This window comes from Leptonotus elevatus, chromosome 16 (genome assembly GCF_054856555.1).
Source record: "Leptonotus elevatus isolate MCC_2025b chromosome 16, RoL_Lele_1.0, whole genome shotgun sequence".
NCBI classification, from domain to species: domain Eukaryota; kingdom Metazoa; phylum Chordata; class Actinopteri; order Syngnathiformes; family Syngnathidae; genus Leptonotus; species Leptonotus elevatus.
The window spans coordinates 14519245-14543851 of NC_141254.1; the positions used below are offsets into that span (position 1 = coordinate 14519245).

The 24607-nt window shown below is 38.2% G+C and overlaps 3 protein-coding genes across 6 annotated transcripts in view; 2 read left to right on the plus strand and 1 right to left on the minus strand.

Annotated features, from left to right (window-relative positions):
- The window catches only part of LOC147160902 (roundabout homolog 1-like), a 113342-nt gene that overhangs the window by 87676 nt on the left and 1059 nt on the right, over nucleotides 1-24607 (minus strand). The gene's annotated exons all lie outside the window — the stretch shown is intronic.
- Nucleotides 607-8447, plus strand: ppm1db (protein phosphatase, Mg2+/Mn2+ dependent, 1Db). Its single transcript, XM_086057939.1, is given in 7 exon segments — nucleotides 607-1267; nucleotides 2910-3138; nucleotides 3424-3548; nucleotides 3663-3844; nucleotides 3942-4169; nucleotides 5996-6237; nucleotides 6239-8447. Coding segments are annotated over 7 exon segments (1659 nt in total). The 5' UTR covers nucleotides 607-750; the 3' UTR covers nucleotides 6375-8447.
- Nucleotides 18466-24148, plus strand: LOC147160904 (T-box transcription factor TBX2b-like). Of its 3 annotated transcripts, XM_086098723.1 has the most exons (8): nucleotides 18466-18667; nucleotides 18752-19050; nucleotides 19282-19549; nucleotides 19627-19773; nucleotides 19875-19951; nucleotides 20034-20179; nucleotides 21586-22061; nucleotides 22983-24148. In XM_086098723.1, exons 2-8 carry the CDS (start codon nucleotides 18956-18958, stop codon nucleotides 23376-23378), a joined length of 1605 nt encoding a protein of 534 aa, XP_085954849.1. In that variant the 5' UTR covers nucleotides 18466-18667; nucleotides 18752-18955; the 3' UTR covers nucleotides 23379-24148. The 3 variants fall into 3 exon arrangements, with proteins under 3 accessions (XP_085954849.1, XP_085954848.1, XP_085954850.1); XM_086098722.1 differs by having other exon boundaries at nucleotides 18466-19050; XM_086098724.1 differs by lacking the exon at nucleotides 18466-18667 and having other exon boundaries at nucleotides 18947-19060.

Sequence of the window (24607 nt, forward strand, 5' to 3'; positions counted from 1 at the left end):
CAGTGCCAATCACTCTATGTTCATTTCAGGGTTAACGTCACTTACAGGGCCCTCAATAATTGCCAGGCTGCTCCATGTTATTTGGTGCCATTACATTGTCCTGTTATAAGTCACTGCTGTCCAATGACAGTATTTCACCTAATGTCTCTTCTAAAAAAAAATAAAACAATAGAACCAAACTGTTTTCCCAAAATGGTAAAAATGCACTTCTTTTTTTTCCTTTAGATTAGAACTGTCTATTCCGTGGTCGCTTTTAAAAATAAGTTAAAACACATTTAGTTAGTAAATGTGTTATGTTTTGTATTATATTTGTCTTATAGGCCTATTCTTTTTTCATATTTTATATTTATATTCATATTTTACTTTAGTTTTTCTCTGTCAACTCTATAACTATGTGAATCACTTAGTAATTCCAATATAAAGTACTTGATACTTAGGGAAAAGTATATTATAAATCAAATTTGCTTTCCTACCTACTAATTACTTAATTTTCTTTGTACTGTAGCCTACTTTGTTTTCTTCTCTTTTCAGACGAAGCTTGCCATGCGCAGTTGCGTTACGGAACAGCGTCGTGGCGTCATGACGCAAGGCGTGACGCGTTACGTGAGAAGAGGATAAACAAAAAAGGAAGGAAACCTTCGGCCATACAATCGCGGCAAAATCGGTTCAAAAATTTAGCTCGTGAGCTACAGTTAGCCACTACGTGCGCCCTTTTGTTGTCTCGCTAGGCAGCATTTGGTGTTAGCAATCATGGACGATGCGATAATATTTCGTATGAGTGCGTTTTCCGAGCAAGGAGGGAGGAAATACATGGAGGATGTTGTCGAGATAAGAATCGAGTATGAGCCGACGTCGGCGGCTAGCGAGGACTACACGAAATCACACCGACACGGGGGACAGGACAACGCGGATAGCGACTCGGCGAAACGCTCCGAAAGCGATCGGCAAGCGAAAAATGTGGCGACCGCGCCTGGCCCGGTTTCTGCTATGTGGGTTGAGAGCCTGGCCAGCGAGGACACCGGCGACCGCAGCGCGCCGCTATCAGACGGAAAAGTCGAGGAGCGCCTTGTGGACACTCGGAGGTCCGTGGCGTTTTTCGCCGTGTTTGATGGACACGGGGGCCGGGAAGCAGCCCATTTCGCCAGGGAACATTTGTGGGATTTATTAAAGAGACAAAGAGGGTTTTGGTCCAAGGATCACTCGGAAGTATGTGCTGCTCTCCGGAAAGGATTCATTGCTTGCCACCATGCAATGTGGAAACAACTACGTAAGCCTTTCCTTATATTTTGTTAACGTGGGTGGTCACGCTTTAAACAACATTATACACTGTGTGTGGAGGAGGTATATTTTCCAGCTGAGCTGATTATATGACACCATATAAAACACATAGGCGTGTTTGTAATGGCTCGGGAAAGTCAACACACCATTAGGAGAGATACACTTGTGCTTGAGACCCAATGCCAAACGATGGACTTGTATCAGTTTTCCTTCACTCACATATACAGATGGCAGAATTGTTCACATTCTATACTTAAAACAAAAATACAATTAAAAAAACGGTTTGAGTATATTTGCAACGTTTTACAAAATTTAACGAAGCTTGCCGAATAAGCACTCTGTGCGTGCGTGCACCCTCGCAGGCCTGTGCAGCTCAGTAAGATACGGGCTTAAACGTTCTCTAACTGTCTTAATAGTTCTCTAAACAGTCTTTATGGTCTTTCTTGTCGCGATATGAACATGTTCAAAATTTACTTGCAACAAGAGAGACCATTAAGATCGTTTAGAGCAGTGGTCCTCAACCCTGGTCCTCGGGGACCGGTATTCAGCCTGTTTTCCATGTCTCCTACTGCCAACACAGGTGGGAATCGTTATCAGGCTTCTCCAGAGCTTGCTAATTAGCTGATTATATGAATCACCTGTGTTGGCTGCGGGAGACATGGAAAACAGGTTGGATACCGGTCCCCGAGGACCGGGGTTGAGGACCACTGGTTTAGAGGACTATTAAGACAAAGTTGGTCAAATTCTAAAGTGGGAAACTTCAGGGGCAACTGACTTGTAATTTATCACTGTCTAAACTTCAAACACATTTCATAGTTGAACCCCAGATGTACAAAATTCAGAACACTTTTTCCCTCTACTCTAAAAGCTAATGGAAGATAATAGATGACAAATTGATGTTTCATCATTAAATTTGCAGAAACCAATAACTATTGAGAAGTTAAAAAAAAAAAGGGAAAGAAAGAAAAATAAGATAAACAAGACAGCTGGCCCAATTGTTAAAACCATAGCTTACAATAAATTTTGTGCATGGTTACTGCAAAAGGAGATGAAACAAATTAGTATTAGTGGTGACCCCTTTCAAGTAAGCTTGAAATGTCACCTGGAAGAAACCAAACGGGCAGAAACCAAAATCAGATTAGTGTTGTGCTTGAAAATAACATTAAGTCATTCTAATGAGAATGTGTTAAAAATCTCTTTTATACCAGTGTCCCGCAATGGATGGACACTGGTATTTTTTTTTTACGATATACACAGATTCCTAGCTTTAGGTAACAAATGAGGGTTGATGACCTGATGTTTTTATTGATTCTCATCGGTTGAGGGGATGATGTAAGATGAGCCATTGGGCACCGTGACATCAATTCCAGTCGACAGCAGGTGGCAGTACAGGGCAAGATGGCAGCCTCCTGAGAGAAACTGGTGGCTTTTTCTGCTTAATTTATATTCTACAAACAGTATTAATCGGAATATTGTGTTTAGACTATAGGTGGTACACGGAACTTAAAATATTTTAAGCTCTTGAGAATTGTTGACATTTACGACACTGCAGTACACAAGAATAAATAATTTCACCCACCCCTTTTTGACCGTATTGAATGACACCTTTTCCTTTTTATGTTTTTTTGCAGCGGAGTGGCCTAAAACAATTACAGGCCTGCCCAGTACGTCAGGCACCACAGCGAGTGTGATTGTGATCCGAGGAGTTCACATGTATGTTGCCCATGTGGGAGATTCAGCAGTAGTGGTTGGAGTGAAAGAAAATGATTCGGATATCACACTTCAAGCACTTGAAGTCACACAAGACCATAAACCTGAACTTCCTAAAGAGAAGGAAAGGATCGAGCGGCTGGGCGGGAGGTGAGCGTGGGGGGGAAAAAAAGTTAATTTTGCCAGATCCAGTGCATTTTGTAATCTCATCAAATCCAGTTTGCCATTGTAGCAGTTTAATCCGGAAGATGATTCTGGTTTAGGTCGAGACAATGGTGACAAATGTTTTTTTCCTGTTTTGGGCTAGTCATCAGTCAGTTGCAGAGCATACTTGTATATAAACAATCAACCATTCATCTTCACACCTTGGTTAAAGTTAATTTTCAATGAACCTACTAGTATCATACATAAACTGCTCTTATTTACTTACTGCAGTGTAATGAAGAAATCCGGGGTGAACCGCGTAGTGTGGAAGAGACCCCGACTTACCCACAACGGGCCAGTGAGGAGGAGCACAGTCATCGACCAGATCCCCTTTTTGGCAGTTGCGCGATCGCTTGGTGAAGACACTATTACCCAGCAATAATAAATCAAATCTATATATATCTATACATACATACACTGCCATTTGGCAATCCCTGATGTTAATGACACATGACATTATCTGTTGAAAGGTGATTTGTGGAGCTATGATTTCTACAGTGGCGAGTTTGTGGTGTCGCCAGAGCCCGATACCACAGTAATGACCCTTGACCCCAAGCGACATCGCTACGTTATCCTCGGTAGTGATGGGCTATGGAACATGATGCCTCCAAAGAACGCCGTCAATATGTGTCATAGCCATGACAAAATGGTGGTGCGTAATTCATGAACCTATCCCATAACATTTGTTAGCATTTTGATTTTGGCACTGTAATGTCACATCATTTCGCAATTTCTCTTTTGCTATTCAGGGGCCGAAAGGAATGTCTTGTGCCTGCCGGTTGGGATGCACCGCACTACTATTTTGGAAAGAACGCATGCTGCGCGCCGACAACACAACAGTTATTGTACTGGCTCTGCAGGAGCGTGGCGGCCCGACTATCCCGATGCACCGAGATGAGATCATGGTGGACATGGCTCAAGGAATTGACCACATTCCCTTCCCGGGAACCCCGTATAACCTGTATGAGGCTCCGAAGGTCAGTGTCACAACTCGAGTTCATCCAGACTTCACCCTGGGTTTTGTCATAAGGATGAACCACTGAGACCATGATGTAGAATAACTTGCGATTTTCAAATGCGGATCTGGTCATTGACCATATCTTTCTCAAGAACATTAAGAATATCTGAATATTTTGTTGGTTTATTCTCAACTATTCCATGTATAGTTACTTAAAAATATATCAATATGCTCACCTGGGAAAATGTAAAGGTTCATGGACACAGGTTCAAAGAACACTTTGACCCGTGGACCAGTGGTTCATCATATCATTCTTTGTTTTCGGGGCCAACAGGCGGAGCGTGAGGATGGCATGTTTAATGAAGAAGATGAGATATATGGAGAAGAACATGAGGGATGGACATGCCTGGAGTGGTAGTCAGGTGACTGCTCATGAAACTGTCAAACTATCAGTGACCGAGCTAGAATAGCCATTAGCTGTTTAAAAAAATAATAATTGTCCTTACAACTGGTTTACGTCTCAATTTAGAATCACACCCAAAACTCATTCAATCATATTGGAGGGCAGATTACTCTATATTTTTCAAAACCTTATCCTGAATTCCAAAATACCACCCGTGTTATTTGCTGACCTTACCAAGACAATTTTCGAACACTTCAGTGCATCCAACTTTTGGGAAAGCCTCTTTCTGCTCCAGCAAGCCTGTCTAATGCATGGCTAACAAAGGTATGACCTTGGTGAAGAACACCACAAACAATTTTAGAATGAACTTGAACAGAGATGTCGAGCTAGGCCCTATCCCGTGCAACAGAGACACAAGAAAGTATTTCAAAAGAATGGGAGGTCTTATAACTATAGCTTAATATTTTTTGAATTTATATTTATTATTTTGTATTCATTTATATATATTAATAGTATAATTTGCAGGGATTGTAACGATATCCAAATGTCACGATATGAACCCCACGATACGATAATTATCATGATATTGTGGTATTTGCGGAGAGGTTGGCAATATTAAAAAAATATCACAATATTGTATAAAAACTCATGATATTGTAAAAAAATAAAATAGCACAATATTGTTTGTACACAGCAGCAGTGACAAAGAAATTGGCTTGGCCAGTCATGTTATTTTAAGTGCCTCGTCAATACAATGCTAATTAGCCGAGGTAGTAATTAAAAATGATAAATATACTTAAAATAGCACAGGTAAAATTAACCTCAATGCACATAAATGACCTACAATCACTAATAACACTTAATATTGAGGCACTTACTTGCTAATGCACGCACACATTGTCAATCGAGTCAATTTATGGAGCAACTCAAAATGTGTTACATTCCCCTTCATCTGGAGATTAGTGTGGGTCTTAAATGTAGGTGGCCAAAACATGCCTAATTAAAATTAAACTGCACTAATAAACTAACCACCAGAGGGTGCCGCACTGCACACATGGAAATCCACTTAGCCTTTTTAATATCGTGACACGACGACAACGATATTGTGGCAGTTTCATTATCGCGATGTTGCCGTTATCGTTGCATCCCTAATAGTTTTCCGGGGCAATTTGGCTGCTGACTGTTGTACAGTTAAAAAATACTGCTATATCTAGCCACTTTACTGTACTCAAAAGAACATATGCAAACTCAAACATTTGCTTCTTTTTGCATTATGACACAATTTAATTTGCTGTTTTTGACTATTATTTACAGTATGTATGTTCATTATTTGTGACTTCCATGCATCTAGTTGATTTTAGAATTATGAGTTATTTGTATGGTATAATTGAAAAATGTAATTCTGTTGTTGTTTTTTGATTATTTGTTGTTGCTTTTTCTAGCGCCATGAAGCAGAGAATGCCTCCTCTCTACTTAAACAACATACTAAGACTTTGGAGCAGGCATTTGGGGTGTACGAAGCTGCTTTCTGTGCCACTGAGCATGTCTTGCCTGGCGTTGACTCTACGGGAACCACACTGCCTCCACTGAATGTGTTCCAAAAGCAAGACTCAGCCGTCCATGACCGGACTTCTGAGTCTGCTTCTCCGTTAAAAAGATCTCGCCGCTCTCCACATGCTGCCCCGTGGTCAGTCCCCAGACAAAAGTTTGCCTCATAAGACGCCTCGCAGCAAAAGTGAACAATCGTGTGAAATTCACAAGCGAGAGAGCGACAACACAGCCGTGCCGCAGCAGCACAAGGCTTTCTTGTGTGTGTTCTGAGTGGGATAACCACAAGCCTCTCTTGAGTTTATTTGTAGAAAGTCACTTATTTGTAAATATGACGAACGTTGAGATTTTCAATGTGCTTTTTTTTTTTTTTTTTTTTTTTTTTACATTTTTCTCATTTGGCTAGACTCCCTTGCCCCAGCATTAAATTTTTGTTTTTACGTAAATTGTAGATGTGTTCAATGTACACTATTTTCATACTTATACATGAATATAATGACAATAGTATATATCGAAAGGATATTTTGATGGGTAAAAAATGTCACCAGTCCCTTTAGAAGTTTAGAAAGAGTTCCTATTTAGAAATAAAAAAAAATAAGTTTATGAGATAAGAAAAGATAAACAACAGGTACCGGTACTTCATACAAAACAAGTATTAAAGTACAACGCAGAACCGGGAATAAACCTACTGAACTCCTCCACCTCCGACCATTAGTAAATAGACTTACGGACAGTTTGTCAGTACTGACGGAATCCCCACCTCTGATTTTAGATTGTTTGGATTTTTTCTCAAAGTGTCCAAAATTCAGACCAGTCATTAGAAGGACCCGGGCATAACGTGGACTAGTTTTGTTGTATTGCATTTAATTGTATTTTTCTGTCAGTACTGTATACAGCTCTGTGAAGTCAGAAAATTCCACTAAAATCTCACCATCAGTATAGGACTGTGTTGAGACTCATTGGGGCCTCCTGCTTTGTGAATTTGTGATGATTTGACCAAAAGTTAATGGCATCCCCCAAAGTCCCTTTGCAGGTCATATTTGAAGAGCTGTGACAAAAATAATCAGGTTGTAATAAGTAATAAATGTCCCTAGCACAATCTTGTAGGATTTTACAGGATAACCGTACAAGTTTAGCATTATACTGCTTTCAGTGGCTGTGGTTTATGACCAACATTCAGCACTGAAAATGTTATTTGTCACAAGCTTTCTATAATGTTCTTGTGGGAAGGGAGTTAGGATAGTTATATCGTCCACAATGTTAGTTTTCTACTAAATACTAGGGCTGCACGATATTGGAAAAACATGCATTGTTGAATATTGCGATATATAACATACCTAAAGAAATGACATTTTTATTATCTATTATTTTTCCCCACAATTTTTATGCATATATTCTAAGAAGTAATTTAGTGTGAGTAATCCCACTAGTTTCTATTCACCTATTGAATAGTGATGCACATTTAAGGCTGGATCTGATTGGTCAAAGTTAGACAATACCATATACCAATACCAATAAAATAGGAAACCTATTGCACATCTACGGTACACATTTCACATGTCGTTATCATGATGACGATATTGTGCAGCCCTATGAATTACATTATTTTTTGGAAGGAATCCTATGAAATTTGTGTCCTAACATGCTCGTGCTTTACACCAGTGTCTTGTCTTCCCCAATTGTTTTGATCGGTGCATATAAGCTATATAAACTATTGACCATGCGCTAATGATTTTCAATTGTCTCTTCTGTACGTTTGTTTTGCGTAGCTGTTTGCATATTACTCCACCCCTTTATGGTACTTGGTCGGAATGAGTACACATTATTGCATCAATTCAAACGTGTTGATGTGGCAGCTGAGTGACTGTTGTAGTTGTTTGCCTTTTTTTGTTACATGAATTGTTGCCTTAGCACAAACAAGTCGGTGCTTTTCATATGAGGGATCCAGATAGTTTAAGAATTTCCCGGGTATTTAAGCCTCATTCTATTTATCATGCACCTTCAATTTTCCACACCAAGGTTATATGTCATGAACTAAGCCTGTGATGTGGAGTCCTTACAACCGTTGCAGGCATTTTGTTGATTTTGTACAGTACATCATTATGCAATAGGGGGTTTGTACAGTACATTATTATGCAAAATAATCTGGTTTCCAGACGTCTGGCATGCTCAGATTTATTCTGTGTTAGGAAGTTTCCAGAACTCATGGACATTAGCTGTGTTTTGACAATTGCAACACTTTGGTTTCATATCACCGCCACTTCTCAGGACTAACTGAATTGAGGTACATTCTTTGAAAGTGACTGGATATGCACTGTCTGTGTTGTAATAAAGTTTCCATTTTACGGTTGGCGTTTCCGTGGCTGATGTAGCGGGGAGATGTTTACAATTTGCTGCAGGACACTTGCAATGGTGTGCTTGTACCAGTAGATGGCAGCAGTGTTAATGGCTTAAAAAGGTTAATTTGTAACCAGTGCCAACCACATCACTGTTGTAAGATGTGCTTTGCTGTCGTCTGTTTATGTGTGAGTACTATTATACTACCCACTCCTGATTTACATTATACACACACTAAATGTTATATTCGACTTTTATTGTCCACATGTACAGTATTATATATGAAAGTTGGGGGAGAGGTGGGTGCTGGCCTATGCGAATTGTCTTGTAAACAAAAGAGCCACTTTAGTAGAATTTTCCATTCGCCCTCGACTTGGCTTACCGTATTTTGATTTACAAAACAAAGGACACACAGCCCACTGTCGAAATATGTAAATGATACAGAATCTTTACTCAAAGATGCCACACATAACTATTTTAACATATGCTTTCTCTTTATGGATAGAAAACAAAGCAAAAAATAATAATCTAACTCTTTTTTTTCTTTTTAAGTCTTAGGTGACAAATGAATGAGTAACATAATAATCTAAGCACTTGTTGGAGGTTTTGCTCCCGCGATTGATTTTTTAATTTTAATGGGTGGATGGGGATTGAACCTGCGCCGTGCTGCATCTCCGGTTTACAAGCGCAGAGAGCAAACAGTGTGTGTAAACAGCTGACAAGAAATACTTTTTAAACAATATATCTGATAAAAATGCACACACAACCCACTTTTCTTCTTCTTCTTCTTCCCCCCTCCCCCTACAATCGTTGTAATTGACTCGGGAGCAGTTCACGGTCTAACAGTCATGGTAACGATGCGGTGCACTCTTCCCTTTTGTCCCACATCGAAAACCGGATATTTTCATGATTTTTTTTTTTTCCGTCCGGGCAGAAGAAGATGTTTGGTCATGCTTTCTCACCTGGAGCCAAGCATGGTATAAAAAAAGCTAAAGTTAGTTTAGCAGTAAAAGCAAGAAAGAAAAACTACTTTTACTGAAGCCACTGCACATTCCATGAAGTCCTTGTTCTACCTTGACAGTCAATCTAAGAAATTCTAATACACGTATATTGTTGAGTAAAAATTAGGGGTGGACAAATGAAGCTTTTTGGTCCTCTAGGTGGCGCTTTCGGTCTAAAAATGCAGTGGAAATATCAATTTCCATTGCACTAACCTTTATCTTTAAACCAAGACCACCATCTAGAGGAGTAAAAAAAATATCACAAGTGCTTCATGAAGCTTCATTTTCCCATCATTTGTAAAAAGTGAGGAGACGCCATCTGCTGGTGCTTTTAATCCCTGCCTTGAAATTGTTTTGAAATGTTTACCATTTACTTCCATTGCAAACATACGGGCAAAGATTACAAAGTGATGATAGTGGTGTCTGGCCCTGAATATTTCATTGACTGTCAGCGCAACATCTGCTGACCTACCTCGCACGCAACTACCCACTCTTGCCGCGTACACTGTCACTTTGCATTAGCCGACACATCATCACAAGTGTCTCCCACTTGTCTCTCGACTCTTCTGCTCATATTCCCAACAAATATGCATCCACAGCAAACCAAGTGGGAGATACTTTAACACTTAATGTTTTTTTCCATAACTTCATTCCCACCTGCGACTACCACTCACACTCACCCTATCAAATCAACATTCATGTGCAGGCAGCTTCCCACTTTCCGACTCCCCTGCATCTTTAGCTGGCGCCTCCGTTGTCAAGTCAGCTGCCCTCCTTCTGACAGTATCAGTGGTGTTTCAACAGGGTTTTAATGGTCTGTCGTCTGGCGCTCTTGGGACGCGGTGGGGTAAGTACTAAAAGCAGGAAGACCTCAGGATAATGGGAGATGACGTGACCTTGTTTCCTCTCCTGCAGATCAGGGATGTGATCGAAATGGTCTCCTTGATTTCATGCTCCCTGATCAAATGCTACTTAAAAGAATTGCCTTTTCACTCTTGGGAAGGATTTTCCCACAAAGTTTTGTGATCCTCGTGTCAGTTGTTATTTTGTCTCGTTTATCTCGAGCTTCATCGGACTCACATTTATGGGCTTCCTGTGAGTGCTGATCCAGATGATAGCAACAAATAAGTGGCACTTGTTGCACAACAATGACTTGCCATGGTGCTGGGTCACGAGCTCTGGCTCCAATCGTAATGCCTCCAAACTGTATAGTCTATCCTCTTTACCACATGGACATTTACAGTAAATGCATTCATATGAACTTCAGAGTTATTAATTGATGGTATCTTCACAAAAGAGTCACCACCCTCTCGTAGCCCACAGGGCAGCAACTCACAGTGTAGCCTCCTTGACAATGTATCTGTGTATGGTATTCCTACACCCCTGCAAACTATAATTACAACGAAAAACACACAACCAATGTGTGCATATACCCATACTACAATGGCATACTAAGGTCACCTAGCGAGAAAAATGAGATGTAAAGTCGACATGATGTGATTTAAAGTCGCTGTGGTGAGATTTAAAGTCGTCTTGGTGAGGTTTAAAGTTATGATGAGATATAAAGTCATCGTGATGAGATTTAAAGTCATGATGAGATTTGAAGTCATCGTGACGTAATTTAAATTCACTGTGAAGAGATTTCAAGTCATCATGATGAGATTTAAAGTTATTCGGACGAGATTTAGTTGTCACAATTGAAGATTCGTCAACTGTCATCGCGACAGGCATGACGGCTTCAAATCTCACAATAAGTTTAAATCTCATTCTGACGACTTTAAATCTCATCACGACGACTTCAAATCTTGTCATGGCAACTTTAAATGTGGTCACGATGACTTTGACTATAGACGTCAAAAATTAATATTATCTATTTCTATTAGTTTAACATTTTCCCACTTTTGTTAACAAGAGTTATGAAAACCTAGATTTTTTTTATTGTATTAGAACAGATTTTTTGATTAATCGTGAGTGAACGAGTGAAGTCATGCAATTAATTACGATTACAAATTGTAATTGCCTGATGCCCCTCATTTTTTATAATCTTTTCTTTTAAAAAAAGATTATAAAAAAATAAAATTACAATGATTTTATTTTATTTAAAAAAAGAAAAAGAAAAGATTATTAAAAATTAGGGACGTCAGGATTTTAATCGTAATTAATCGCATTACTTCACTAGTTTACTCATTATTCATCACAAATTTTATATCTGTTCTAAAAAAAATCTAGGTTTTCATACTTTTGTTAACAAAAGCAGGATTTTTTTGAAATAGAAATAGTTAAAATGAATTTATGACGTCTATAACCGTCAATGGCAGGGAATGAGTTATACACCGTCATACCCATACAAACTAAACACGATGATAAACATCGTGTTAAATTATTACTGTACCTTTGTAGTCAAAACTGAGCATTTTTATCTGGTAGGAAAGTAGGATCCAAATAAAACTGGTTTGTGTGGCAAATGTGGAAACTTTCTATGCTCATAAGCATGATCTAGACTTTGGATCAGTGTAATAAGTTAACTGAATTAGCACTCCGGAGGTGGCAGGTCCTGCTTAGTGTCTCAGCTGGCTGTTAAGCAATCTTGTAAATGCCAATGAGCCCTGCTGTTCAATATATTGAAGTTATGTGTCTGCGAATATAAAACATGCTTTTCAATCACATTTATTTGAGTGAATGAAACCATTTTGTGGCCGTCTAGTCACATTTATATAACATTTATGGCTCGTGATGAATTGCCAAATTTGACATAACATTTCTATTCTATGATGTTGTTATTACTTGCATTTGTCTATAGTCAGATTGATAAAGGCCTATTCTAATAATGAAATATTGCTGTTTGCTGTGTAAGAAATGGCAGGCATAAAATTCTTCAGTAAACATATTAATAAACAAAATATTTTTAGGTTTCATACCAATGTAAATCACTGTAAATGGTCACATGACTTTCATCATTCCCAACTATAGTTTTGCTGCAGTCAAGTGGGTAAGATACAGATTACTTTATCGTGTGTGTGTGTTTTTTTTTTTTTTTTTTTTTTAAACAACCTGCTTCTGACGACACATTCGGTTTTCTAAGAAGCAGCAATCTTTTTGTTTCCCTCTTTAGTTGTAGATTTATTAAATTCTCAGCTTTGGCATTATGTGACTTGGTATCATGGATAGGCTTGTTCGCGCAGTCCCGGGTAAAAATATTGACGGCGATGCTTGTAAAAATACTGTTTGCGATAATTATATTCTTCCGTGAAATGGGGGAGCTGTGAGCTAAACGTCTTGTTTTGGAACTGGATTTAAAGGGTTCCTCAGGTTAAGATCCTTAACTGCTTTTAAATCGCTTCAAAGAGATAGGCCTGCAGTGAAGGAAATGGATTGAGGTTAATTTATATGTCGAGGATAGAATTAATTTTGCAGAAGTGTGCATGTTGTATTGGTCAGTCAAGTAAGAAGTGCCATGTTTATAAAGCTAGACATTGACAATAGATACTGCAAATGTTTTTAATTAACGTTCCGAAGCCAAGTATGGGGGAAAGTACATAAAATGTCTCACTGAAATGCCAAATGAAGAATTTGTTTAATTGAGTAACATTTTTGCATTTCCGTTAAGCCTTAAGTGAGCTTCTGAAAAATATGGTATGTGCGTCAAATCGTAGTTACGCTATGGCAGTTCTGTTCTGTCCATGCCCAACCACGGCAATAAACAATGATTAATCCTCAGACATAGTCTTGTTCCAATCTGACCTGCAGTAGTTTCTAATGCGCTTACTCCACCCAAACCTTTGAATCCAGGATTGAAGTGTCATAGGAGGCCATTTATGTGTTCTTAAGGTGAGAAGTGTTATCCAGATAGATTCCCAAAATGACGCCTGTGTTTTTTTTGTTTTTTTTAAAGGTTCAACTGGCGCAATGAACTTGACGGTTGTACAAGTACTCTTGGAAGTGTTCTCTCTGAAAAATATATTTCCTCTGATCAGATTGTCACCCGAGTCCATCATGCCCACACAATTGTGATTGTTTTCATTAAAAGTGGGGAGCAGGGTACTATTGGATGTTTTTTGCTGCTTGGTTTGTAGTGTTGGGAAATAATGAAGAACACGTAACATGCTTAGAGAAGAGTACAATATGAAGGCCTTTGTTATTTAGGAAATCCTTTACATTTTAAAGAAGAAAAAAATGACATCATAGTTGTTCAGGGCTCACCTATTTTCTGAGTTTGGTCATGTGCGTTTGTGACATTTGCAAGCTGAGCAGTGATTGGTCATTACCTGAGCTCTGAGCAACTGTGATGTCATTTTCAGTCGACAGCAAGTGGCAAAATGGCCGCCGCATGAGCCGGATAAAAATGGATAGATTTTGCCGCTTAACTTATTTTCTACAAATGCAATATTAATCAGAATACTGTGCATTGAAGTTTTGGATGTTATGGATGTATAAGACAGTAACCTCAGCATCTCCCTTATAGGCCAGAATTCTGCATAGCTATGGAGGATTTTATTTGAGTGCTCCCATGCTAGAAAAGGAGAACAAAGACATTACAAGGTCCAGGAAAGCCTGCTCAGTTGGAACAAAACCACTGGAACGAGGATATTGTGAGTATTCACCAATGCGTTGTTAACTCCTTCTTGGAGGAAGTTAAATTCAGGTAAATGATTTAACACATGTCAACTATGCAAGTTTAAATCATGACAGGCAAATCAATTTATACAGCCGTGTGTTGAAATAAAACATGTATATTTCGAGAGCATATTGTGGCATCGCATATTTCGTGTGACTTCGACCATGACACTTTCAAAAATCTTCGGGGTGAGTTGGGCTAAGTAGAGATAAGTGAAGGCCCTAAAAGCCTTCTGCTGGCAGACTGAGGGAATTCCCAACATGTCTTATACCATAGGGATGGAAAGCTTAGAAAGACAAGGGGAATTAATTCCCTAACTCAATGGAGCAATGTTCTCAAACACGACATGTTTGAGTTTGTGCTATTTTTTTATATTATAAACTCAATATTCTGATAAAGAGTTTATACTTTAAATTGCGCTGTTTCTGCGTAATGTTTCTAAAACAATAACTTTCAAAATACAATGGTTTCGGAGCACATAAACATTAAACATTTATCATCTGCACCTAAACATACATCTTTGAAACCATCTGACCGCTTGGTTCTTGGCTTGGTGTCAGCAGTTATCACATTAATGTGACGGCGTGATAAATGATAGAGAGTCTTCTGGGGTGTTTCATGTAGAACATCGAGCGGGTTCTGTCCCGTCAGTGTGTGTGAATTTCTTGACACAGCTCCCGACAAAAATAGCCTTTAAACATGCATTTTTAACTGCGCACAGTGAAGGGTCCACTTCTGGGAGTGTGGCACTTCTTGTGCAGTCATAGTGATTTTATAGAGTGGGCACATAGGAATGAGGATGCACCAGAGACAGATTAGGTATGATTTTTAAAAACTACTACTTGTATGGCATTAACGTACTTTGTTATTGGAAACAGTAAAAGCATAGCATAAATATTCAGTTTTGTTGTGGCCCATGCCCGACCTAGTCACAACATTTTGTGGAAATCAATGTTTCAGTAGGTTTTTTTTTTTTTTTTTTTGCATAACCCCGTAGCAGTAAACAAAGGGGGAAAAAAACACAATGCTCAGAGGCTGGTGGTGCATAGAAGTAGAGGCCATTAATACATTTGCTTTTGTTACAGTATTTTTTGCATATAAAAATGTAAGAAAATGGTGTTAATCTGGGTACATGGAATAATATAGATTTCATACACTACCCCACCTCTCATTTTACCGTTTTACCGCCCCGATTTGGATCTGGGCAAGAAGGCAGAATATTTGTCAAGAAAGATTGTGACTTTCACAAATCAGCAGAGCTTTTGTGACGCCGGCCCGATAACCAGTCCATACATCTGTGTTTGATCTTAACATTTAGATAAGCACACTGAATATATGCTTAAATGTTTAGCACACTCAACTCAATAAGAAACTCCGTTCCCAATGTTTACATTTTAGTTAAGTAGCTAATCTTAACTGACACAAATGTATGTCTTAAGTTGGATATTGGTCCACTGTTGTTTTCGTATTATATTACCTACATAGCTACATGTCATGAATGTACAGTGTTCCCTCGCTATAACGCGGTTCACTTTCCACGGCCTCGCTGTATCGCAAATTTTTAGTGCAATTTTGAATACTTTTTTTTTTTTTTACAGTAATGTGTCTATTTGATCAAATGTATAAAGGTTTGAACATTGAGAATGTTTAAACAAGCGAGAAATGTTAGAAAATGTAAATGCCTAAATTAGGATAGTGTATAAACTGTGTGGTGAGGGGGGTTTAGAGCCTTAAATCATTTATAATAAATGTAAAACATAAAGCTAACTACTTCGCGGATTTCATTTATTGCAGGTAGTTTTTTAGACCTAACCCCAGCAGAAAACAAGGGAACACTTTACTGTACTACGATGCTTTGGATACCAGAATGACGGCTGACTCACACCCCGCTAACCGCTAACCGCCTTGAGGCTAATGTTAGGCAGAGTCAAAGCTGTTTCAGCTAATATAAGCTTAGTTCCAACTGTATATCTTTCTCACTGCATCCAAAGTTTCTCTAATTTTAACCCTCATTTTAGCACATCTAAAGAGATTAAGAAAAAAATACAGCATACCTGGTATTTTCGTCATGGCAATGCTAAAACAACAAATCTAATGGTGGACTAAGGTTTTTAAACAGTACTGTTTATACTGTATGTATACTGTATATAGGTACCATATTAGCTACCTTATTTAGCTACGTGAGAACAGAGATTATTAGAAAAAAAATTCAGTATGACGGAGTGCAGTTTAACACTTCAAACTACAGCTAGAGCTATACTATAATTTCATTATTCTGCTGCTCCGACTGTCCTGATAGTAGCATTAGCATTCATTTAATGTATTATGAAAGGCAAACATACACATTTGTAATAAATCTCTTTAGCAAGTGCGTGTCTACCTACAGTATGCTGTGTTTCTCCAAATGACAAGCAATAACTCATTTTATAAACGGCGTCCATGGTTCTTTTTTCTTGGAAACATATTGAGGTTGAAGCTGTATATCAGAGGGTGAGATGGTCTATTCCAGTTTTAGAACCCTCTATGGAATGACAGTCATCTGTTATATCGCTCAGATCAAACTGAGGTTTCCTCTTCATTCGCTCTCCATATCGTTTGGTCGTCTTCAGCTTAAGATCGTCATAAAGTTATAATGATGATACAATCCCACATGCCTGGAGCCTGCAAAGTGCACTCAAGTCTGGACTTTTGGTTTAGTGGGTATTTCCACACACCACTCCACGTAAGCACCGCATTGATATAACAGCACACATGCACTTACAATGTAGTGAGCATGCGAGTGTTTGGTACGTTGTAATGACAGCCAAAACCAAATGTATTAGCCTTTACTTAATCATGGGAAGGTTCACTTAAATTATTGGTGTCACCACACAATCTAGAATATAATTTAAACATTTATTCAAATTCATTACAAGAATCTCTCTGAATAACAGACACTGAATGGCTCTGACATTCGATCCCTCAGGCAGTACTGCATTAAAATCCATCATGAGTCTCGAAGGGATATTGCTGCTTCACTTCGCAGACACTTTGGAGACACATTGTCAGCAAAAAGAATCCACATCCAGAAATTGTGTAGAGACAATCTTGCAGACTGCTATGAGCTGAAAGGTGCATATATTTTAATTCTTAATGATAAAATAGAAAAATGAAGATCCAGTTTCTGCAAAGGCAGTAATGGAGGTTTTGTCTGGTACCTTCTATGGCAACATCCTAGTGTGTGTCCATGTAATAGTAAGATCTTACTACAACTAGGGCACACTTGTAGATTTTTTTTTTTTATTAGATGTTTTTTCTACTATATGCCATGTCTGTGCACTAGTAGAATGACTATAGGACTACTAGGTGTTGTTTAATTATAGTAAAAGCATCATTCACTTCTTAGATAATAATTAGATTTTTACACCGATCTTATCAGCTTGATCGGAATTAGACAATATTTAGCATTTTATGCACAATCGGGGATCGGCTGTAATGTCTTAATTTGTCCGATCGATGAATGACACCTTGATCGGCTCAGTGAAATTATTGTTTATCAAATAGTAAACTGTAGAGTAAATATTAACGTTTTTCAAATAGATTTACTGTATTAGTCCATCTTCTGATGAATCTGTGATTTTTATTTATTTTTTCAAACTTGGTGATCGGTCGAAAAATCCTGATTGTGTACAGCCTAATAATAATCCTCAATTTTTTTTAATGACTTCATAGCACAGGAAATAGGATAATTTTTTCAAATTCAGACTTTTAGTTGATGAACATTAATATTTGAACACAAGCTGAAACCATGAAAGCACCCCCCACCTCCAAACCCCCCCCCCCCCCCCCCCTAAAACATCTGACTCTACTCTACAAATATATATGATATACAGCAAGAAATAATGATGTTGAATTAATTATTTTTTATGTAAAATTGTTATGTTTGTAAGTGTGCCTTGACTGGAGTTGTCATTCAATCATATAGGGACAGATATTACAAGTTTTACTTCTTTCTGCTGCTTTTCACTTCTTTTCATTAAACAATGAAATAAATAAATGAAATGGAAATGAACGGAATGATTAAACATGCTTATGAGTAGAATGTGCTGACTTTATGTTACCTGTGAGCAAAACTGTGCATCATTTCACTACTGTTTGCTACTAGTGCTAATGGCATTATAAAATTAAACTGCATGGTTTTAACATGTATTGTTGTGTCACTATAGTGCAAGTTAAGTGTGGAAGTCAAATAGTGTCTACTCCTGCACAGATATATCAGAATGTAACTTTAAAAAAAAAAACTCAAAATGGCTTTCCATAACCTCCAGTGTGTGGATAAGCATTTTGGTGGAAAACAATGTTAGTGACAATCATCATGAATAATACATTTGTCAAGCAAGTCTCAAAAGTCTTGAAGTGCCTCCACAGTCAGACCAGTTAAACTCCGCCCATCCCTGCACTGTCAGCTGAAGAGCAGAACTTCAGTTTCTTTCAGTGTTTGTCCTGTCCTGTCCTGACTGGAGTTTATTAACAACCACGTTTCTGGAATTTATGAACTTTTGGATACTTTCGCCCCCTAAAAAAACGAAAAACTGCACTTTTTGGGGATATGAGACAGCGTGCGCCTTGGGCAGGTGGGCTGAACCATTATTGCCCATTTTGATGGAGGAAACCCTTAATGCATGCTCGCCATGGCTTATTATCCTTTCCAAACACAGCGACCGGGTGCCTTGCCCTTGCCAGCATTTCTTGCCGCCGCACAAGCCTCCTTCCCCCCCGAGCTGTGTGTCCCGGCAGTAGCGTCCCGCTCCGAGGTTGAGCCCGAGCAGGTGGGCGCCGAGGCGGGGCTGCACGCGGCTCTGAGCCGGCAGCACCAAGCGGCCCATTTGCGCTCCTTGAAGAACCTGCAGCCTGGCGACGGCATGTGCGACGACCCCAAAGTCACTTTGGAATCACAGGATTTATGGAACGAGTTCCACAAAATGGGAACGGAGATGGTTATTACTAAATCAGGACGGTGAGTGATGGTGAGATAAATCAGTGAAGCTAATTGTTGAGAATAAGGATTTATCTATTTGGTAAATATCTCTTTAATCGTTTGACAAATTACATTACATTTGTCTTTTTACATGGGACTTTAAAATATTTATTGCACAATTTAGTGAGTTATTTTATACATAATGGGGGACGGGGGGGGGGGGGGGGGAGAAAGTATGTTTATATGTTTTCTTCTCTTCATCTCTTACAGGAGGATGTTCCCATCTTTCAAAGTAAAAGTTGATGGACTTGATAGAGCATCTAAATACATCCTGCTAATGGACATTGTCACCGTTGATGACTTTCGTTATAAGTTTCACAATTCCCACTGGATAGTAGCCGGAAAAGCAGACCCAGAGATGCCGAAGCGCATGTACATTCATCCGGACAGTCCGTCCAAGGGAGAACAGTGGATGAGCAAGCCCGTTGCGTTCCATAAACTGAAACTCACCAACAATATATCGGATAAACATGGATTTGTAAGTAGTCACATGTGTCTGTAATCACTTTTAAAAGTTAAGTATTTTTTTTCATTTGATTGTCTTTATTTTCTTAGACAATTTTGAATTCAATGCATAAGTACCAGCCCAGATTTCATATTGTGAGAGCCAACGACATCATGAAACTTCCATACAGCACATTCTTGACCTATGTTTTCCCGGAGACTGAATTTATTGCTGTCACTGCATATCAGAACGAAAAGGTACCTCAACCAAATCACCACATTAGACATAAACACACATTAGGCATGTTCTAGAGAGTATTTGAAATATGTAACTAGCAACTTGTCATGTGTTTTGCAAGATTACACAGCTAAAAATTGACAACAACCCATTTGCCAAAGGATTCAGGGACACGGGAAACGGAAGACGAGAAAAGAGGTAGGCCTACTTAGTGCTACTAAGTGCAGAATTCCTGGTTGTCTCTATGGAGACCTAATTAATCTCAGTTCACAATCTGCAGGAATAACACCATAAACATCTCTCCACCGGATGACAACAAAGCATATTGTGCTGATTCGGATGACTCATGGGAACAGCCCAGAACCAGTGACCCGTTTCAATCTCCTCAGGAATCATGGGCTGTAACGTCCACGTCAAACTGTCAAGGTGACACAATAACCATTTTGTTTCTTATCAGGTTGTTGTTGTGTTTGTTTCTGCACGACATACTCACTTAGCCCTAATTAATTTATGAATCGCACGGAAGGCATAAATTAGTCACTACAGTCACATCCTTCAGTTGTTTATTTTTTTACTGTGTAAATCCCAAGCGCTTATGGTTAACATTTGCCGCAAAAATACAACAAAAACAGGTGCATTTTATCTCCGTGCATTCCTTGATGATTGCATAAATATGGCTTGCTATTCATTTCAATAGGATATGCTACTTATCCTTTAATAATGGATGGATGGTGAAGTCGACAAAGCTGTTCAACCACTAATAGGCCTATTTACTTTCTTTTTTTTTCTTAGGTGAATTATTAATTGTGTGGGTGCCTTTGTTTGTTTAAAAAAAAGTTTCAACTTTCCAAATATCTTTTTCTGTTTTCTGGATTTTTGCTTTTGGAATATTTTTTTTTAGTTTTCCGAGGGAAAAAAATGTTTTTGATTATTTGGAATAATTATTTTTTTCAAATTTTCTGAATTATGTATTTTTTCAGATTTTTGTAATATTTTCTTTCTATTTTTCAGGTGGAAAAATATCTTCTTTTTTCTGTGTTTTTTTTCTGAATTTCCCCCCATTTTTTTGTAAAAAAAAGTTTTCTGTTTTTCTAAAGAATTTATTTGTTTCTGTTTTTCAAAATACGTTTTTTTTTGCCCTCCATTTTTCAGAATAATGTTTTTTTTTCTATTCCTTTTTTTAATATTTTCCTCTGATATTAGTGAGAAAATAACAAAATACACATTCATTCTCTTATTTAGATCATCCGTACAATATGCTTCCGTACTTGTATATCGCTAGCGTTGGGCCGTAATATTGTACGTACTTCCAAAAGGGTCACTTTTCAGAAGACCCCAAAAACGTCCTGTTAGTTCAATCATTAACATTACATCAACAAATAGATCAAGCCTTTTTCAACACTTTAAAATGGTCAATAATTTGTAAACCTAACATCAACACGTGTGAACTCACCAATAGCATAGATTTAAAAAAAAAAATAATAATTTTTACCAAATTGTGACTTATGAGATTTCAGCCCGACACTAGCAATATATGCACGTCTCAAGGCCCATTCTCCACAAAACTGTTGAATAATCCTCGATACAATGATGTGTCTTATTGGCCGTGGGGCAATAATCCTTATTAAGTGGGCTATAAAGTAAGCTTGTATTATAAAACAATGAAAATGTTTGCAGTGACAAATGATTAGTCAACAATATAAAGACACATTTTTTCTCTAAATATTCAGTCAAGTACTTTCACTGAGTTACCACACTGTGATAGAACTGTTATTAAAACAACTCGGGCAAAAATGTGCCGCAACTGTTTGACTCTCAATCACACCCAACAGATGAAAACAACACTGGAAGTGATTCAGATATTGATCTACAAGGTGAAGACGATGGTGCTTCTCGGACAGAATCTTCATCTGGACTGATTGTGAAGAGTGACAAGAGGGAGCCAGCTACGTTGAGTAAGAAGTTCTCCATGGAGAGTGATTCCTCACAAGGCTACAGGAGTAAAACAAAGGGTGGCACATCCCCTGTGTTATTGGAAACACAGAGCTCATCATCACTCAGTGCTGGACATCTTCAGACTGTGGCGTTCTCAAACAGCCAACAGTGTCTTGAGCTTGGACAGCCTTTACTGTTTCACCAGGGCCAGTTGTCAATGAAGACAGGGGCTATTCACTCCACAGCTATGGGACATCTGTTTTCCTCTTTCTCAGGATTAAATGACCCAGAACACAGTGGCGTATCTTCTCAAAACATCACTTCGCCATCTCCATTCATGTTTCAGCTGTCACAGCATGTGTTGGTGCCACAGGTAAGTTTAGGTTGGGGCCCTCCGTGTACCACTTAATCATGCATTGTATTTTCAGTAGGGGTGTCAGGCAATCAAAATGTTTAGTTGTAATTAATAACGACTTCAATAGTTAACTCACGATTGATCGCAAATTATATATCGGTTCTAAATTTACAATCAAATTTTTTTTCTAAGTTTTCATACTCTTAACATAAAAAAATGTTAAACTAATAGAAATCGTTTAGTCATTGATTTAGTCATTTCACAATTCATAAAGTTGAGTTAAAATTAAAAAGATGTACTGTCCTGAGTGTGATATTGATTTGCGTTGAGGTCATTTTACTGCCACTAGATGGCATATTTGCATTTGTAAGACATTGGTGACAGCTCAGTGCATTTTTCTTTTCACATTAAGAGCTATCAAATCTTTAACATGAAGTAACTTGTGAAATTCTACACATTTTCAAAATTGTAAAATACAATTTGACCCCAGTCTCCATAAATATATGCATCGTTATTTAATTTATTACTGCTAAATTTTGACATAGACGTGTCTGCTGCGTTGCGACTGGAATTCCCCCTGTATAGGCTTTCCAAGTAAGGGCAGTCATTAATCGTGCAATAACAAAATTAGTGGCGTTAAAGGAACTTTAAATTAACTCAAAATAAACACACTAATGTTGACACCCCTAATTTTCAGGTAAAGCCCGTTTGTTAGTTTGGATTTGAAATATACATATATTTTTAAACCAGTCCTGGAACTTATTTGACACACCTCATAGTCAAGAAACATGAAGAAACTCATGAGTGTGTCTTTTTGCACTTTAGCCACTCTAATCAAATTAAGTTAAAAGTTACGAAGACACTTCCATTGAACAATTTTTTTTTTCTGATAAAAGAGATTCTCAGATGCTAATTTTTAACTTTTGTTTCTGTAAACAGGGACTGTCACTACCACCTTTTGGAGGATTGCTTTCATACCCGTGGAGCTACTTGACATCACCTGCCGCAACGACTCCAGCTCTCACAACTGGTTCAGCAACATCGGCATTTCTAAGAAACCGCTCTTTTCACAGCTCCTTGCCATGGTTGCGGATGAGCCCCTATCAGATCCCAGCTGCTTCCATATCAAGCCAAAAGTTGCTGACAGCAAGTTCAAACTCAAATGAACTTGAGCAGTACAAACTGTACAGTCTAGGGACCAGTCCAGTGTCTAATGATCACACCAATAGCGAGTCCAGAAGCGATCAGACTGTTTCACTTAAAAATGTTAAAGTTTCCTCTGATGGACTCCAAAGCATTAAAAATGTTGTGTTTGATAAATCAGTTCCTCTATAACTATAAACATCTGGACGTTCATTCCACAAGTAATGAAAACCTCGTGAGATAAGTGTTTCCTATCTCAGTGACAATCAATGTCAACAAATCAATCATATCTAAAAACCATGATACAATTAAAAGCACTAGTTTATAATTAACCTTTAAGTTAGACACAATACTTTGTAGCTGCAAGATCTTCGAGTGTGTCTGTGGAAATGTTGGTCAAATTATTACGGTTGAAGATAAAATCTGGATCTGAGCAAGAACCGGATTAATATTTAGTGACATTTTATGAAAAATGTTCAGGTTAACTGAAGTCAAGAAGGTTTGTAACACTCGACTGGTATTTTCAGATGATTTGAATTCTGGCAATCACAGATACGTTTGTGGGGACTATTCATTGTACATTGAAGATATTTATTTCTAATTTTATTAATGACACCTTCCTATTTATGTGAATGTTTGTTTTTGTCATTTTTAAAATTTCACATACTGTAAAATACACACGTAAAGAAAAGTTTCAACGTTTACTGTCACTCATCATTATCAAAACTGCCAAAGTTGTGAGGACATTTTATCACCTGTCACCTGTACATGTTTACATTATTTTTGATGTAGCAAAGCAACACTATACACTCAGAGGCAAACTCAGGATACTTTTGTGTGTGTTTTCACGAATATAATAAAGACACCTATCATGTTGTTTGCTAAAGTATGTAATAAAAACACAACTATGTTAATTTGAGAATACAGTATTAAAAATGTGGATTTTAGTACCTGTTTTGAAATTGCATACGTTTTGTTGTGCCTATTTTCCATGATAGGACGGAATATTAATAGCATGAAACAGTTCTTGGCGCCAAGAGGTCAGGTAGTCCCCCAAGATGAAAATTTAACTGAAAAAAAAAAACTCCCGTGCATGTGCTGTGGTGTGAATTTTCTCCTTGACTGAACAGGGCTACATACTGAGAGAACATGCCCACTGGCTCGGAAACGTGGCAAACAGGTCAATAGCCAAGTTTGGCTGTCAGCACAAAACTTTTGCATTCTGAGGAGGTCTGGTGAGTTGGAAGGTGTAAAGGGAGGGGAGAATGACTACAACTAATGCCATGCGCCCACCGTTCCAGGACTGCAGGATCAACACAAAAACCTGGGAGCTGAAATTGATTATCTTACGTTTACAGCTGTGCACTCACTATATAAAACTGAATGAACTAATGTCTTTTATTTGTCCTCTGTTGCATGGA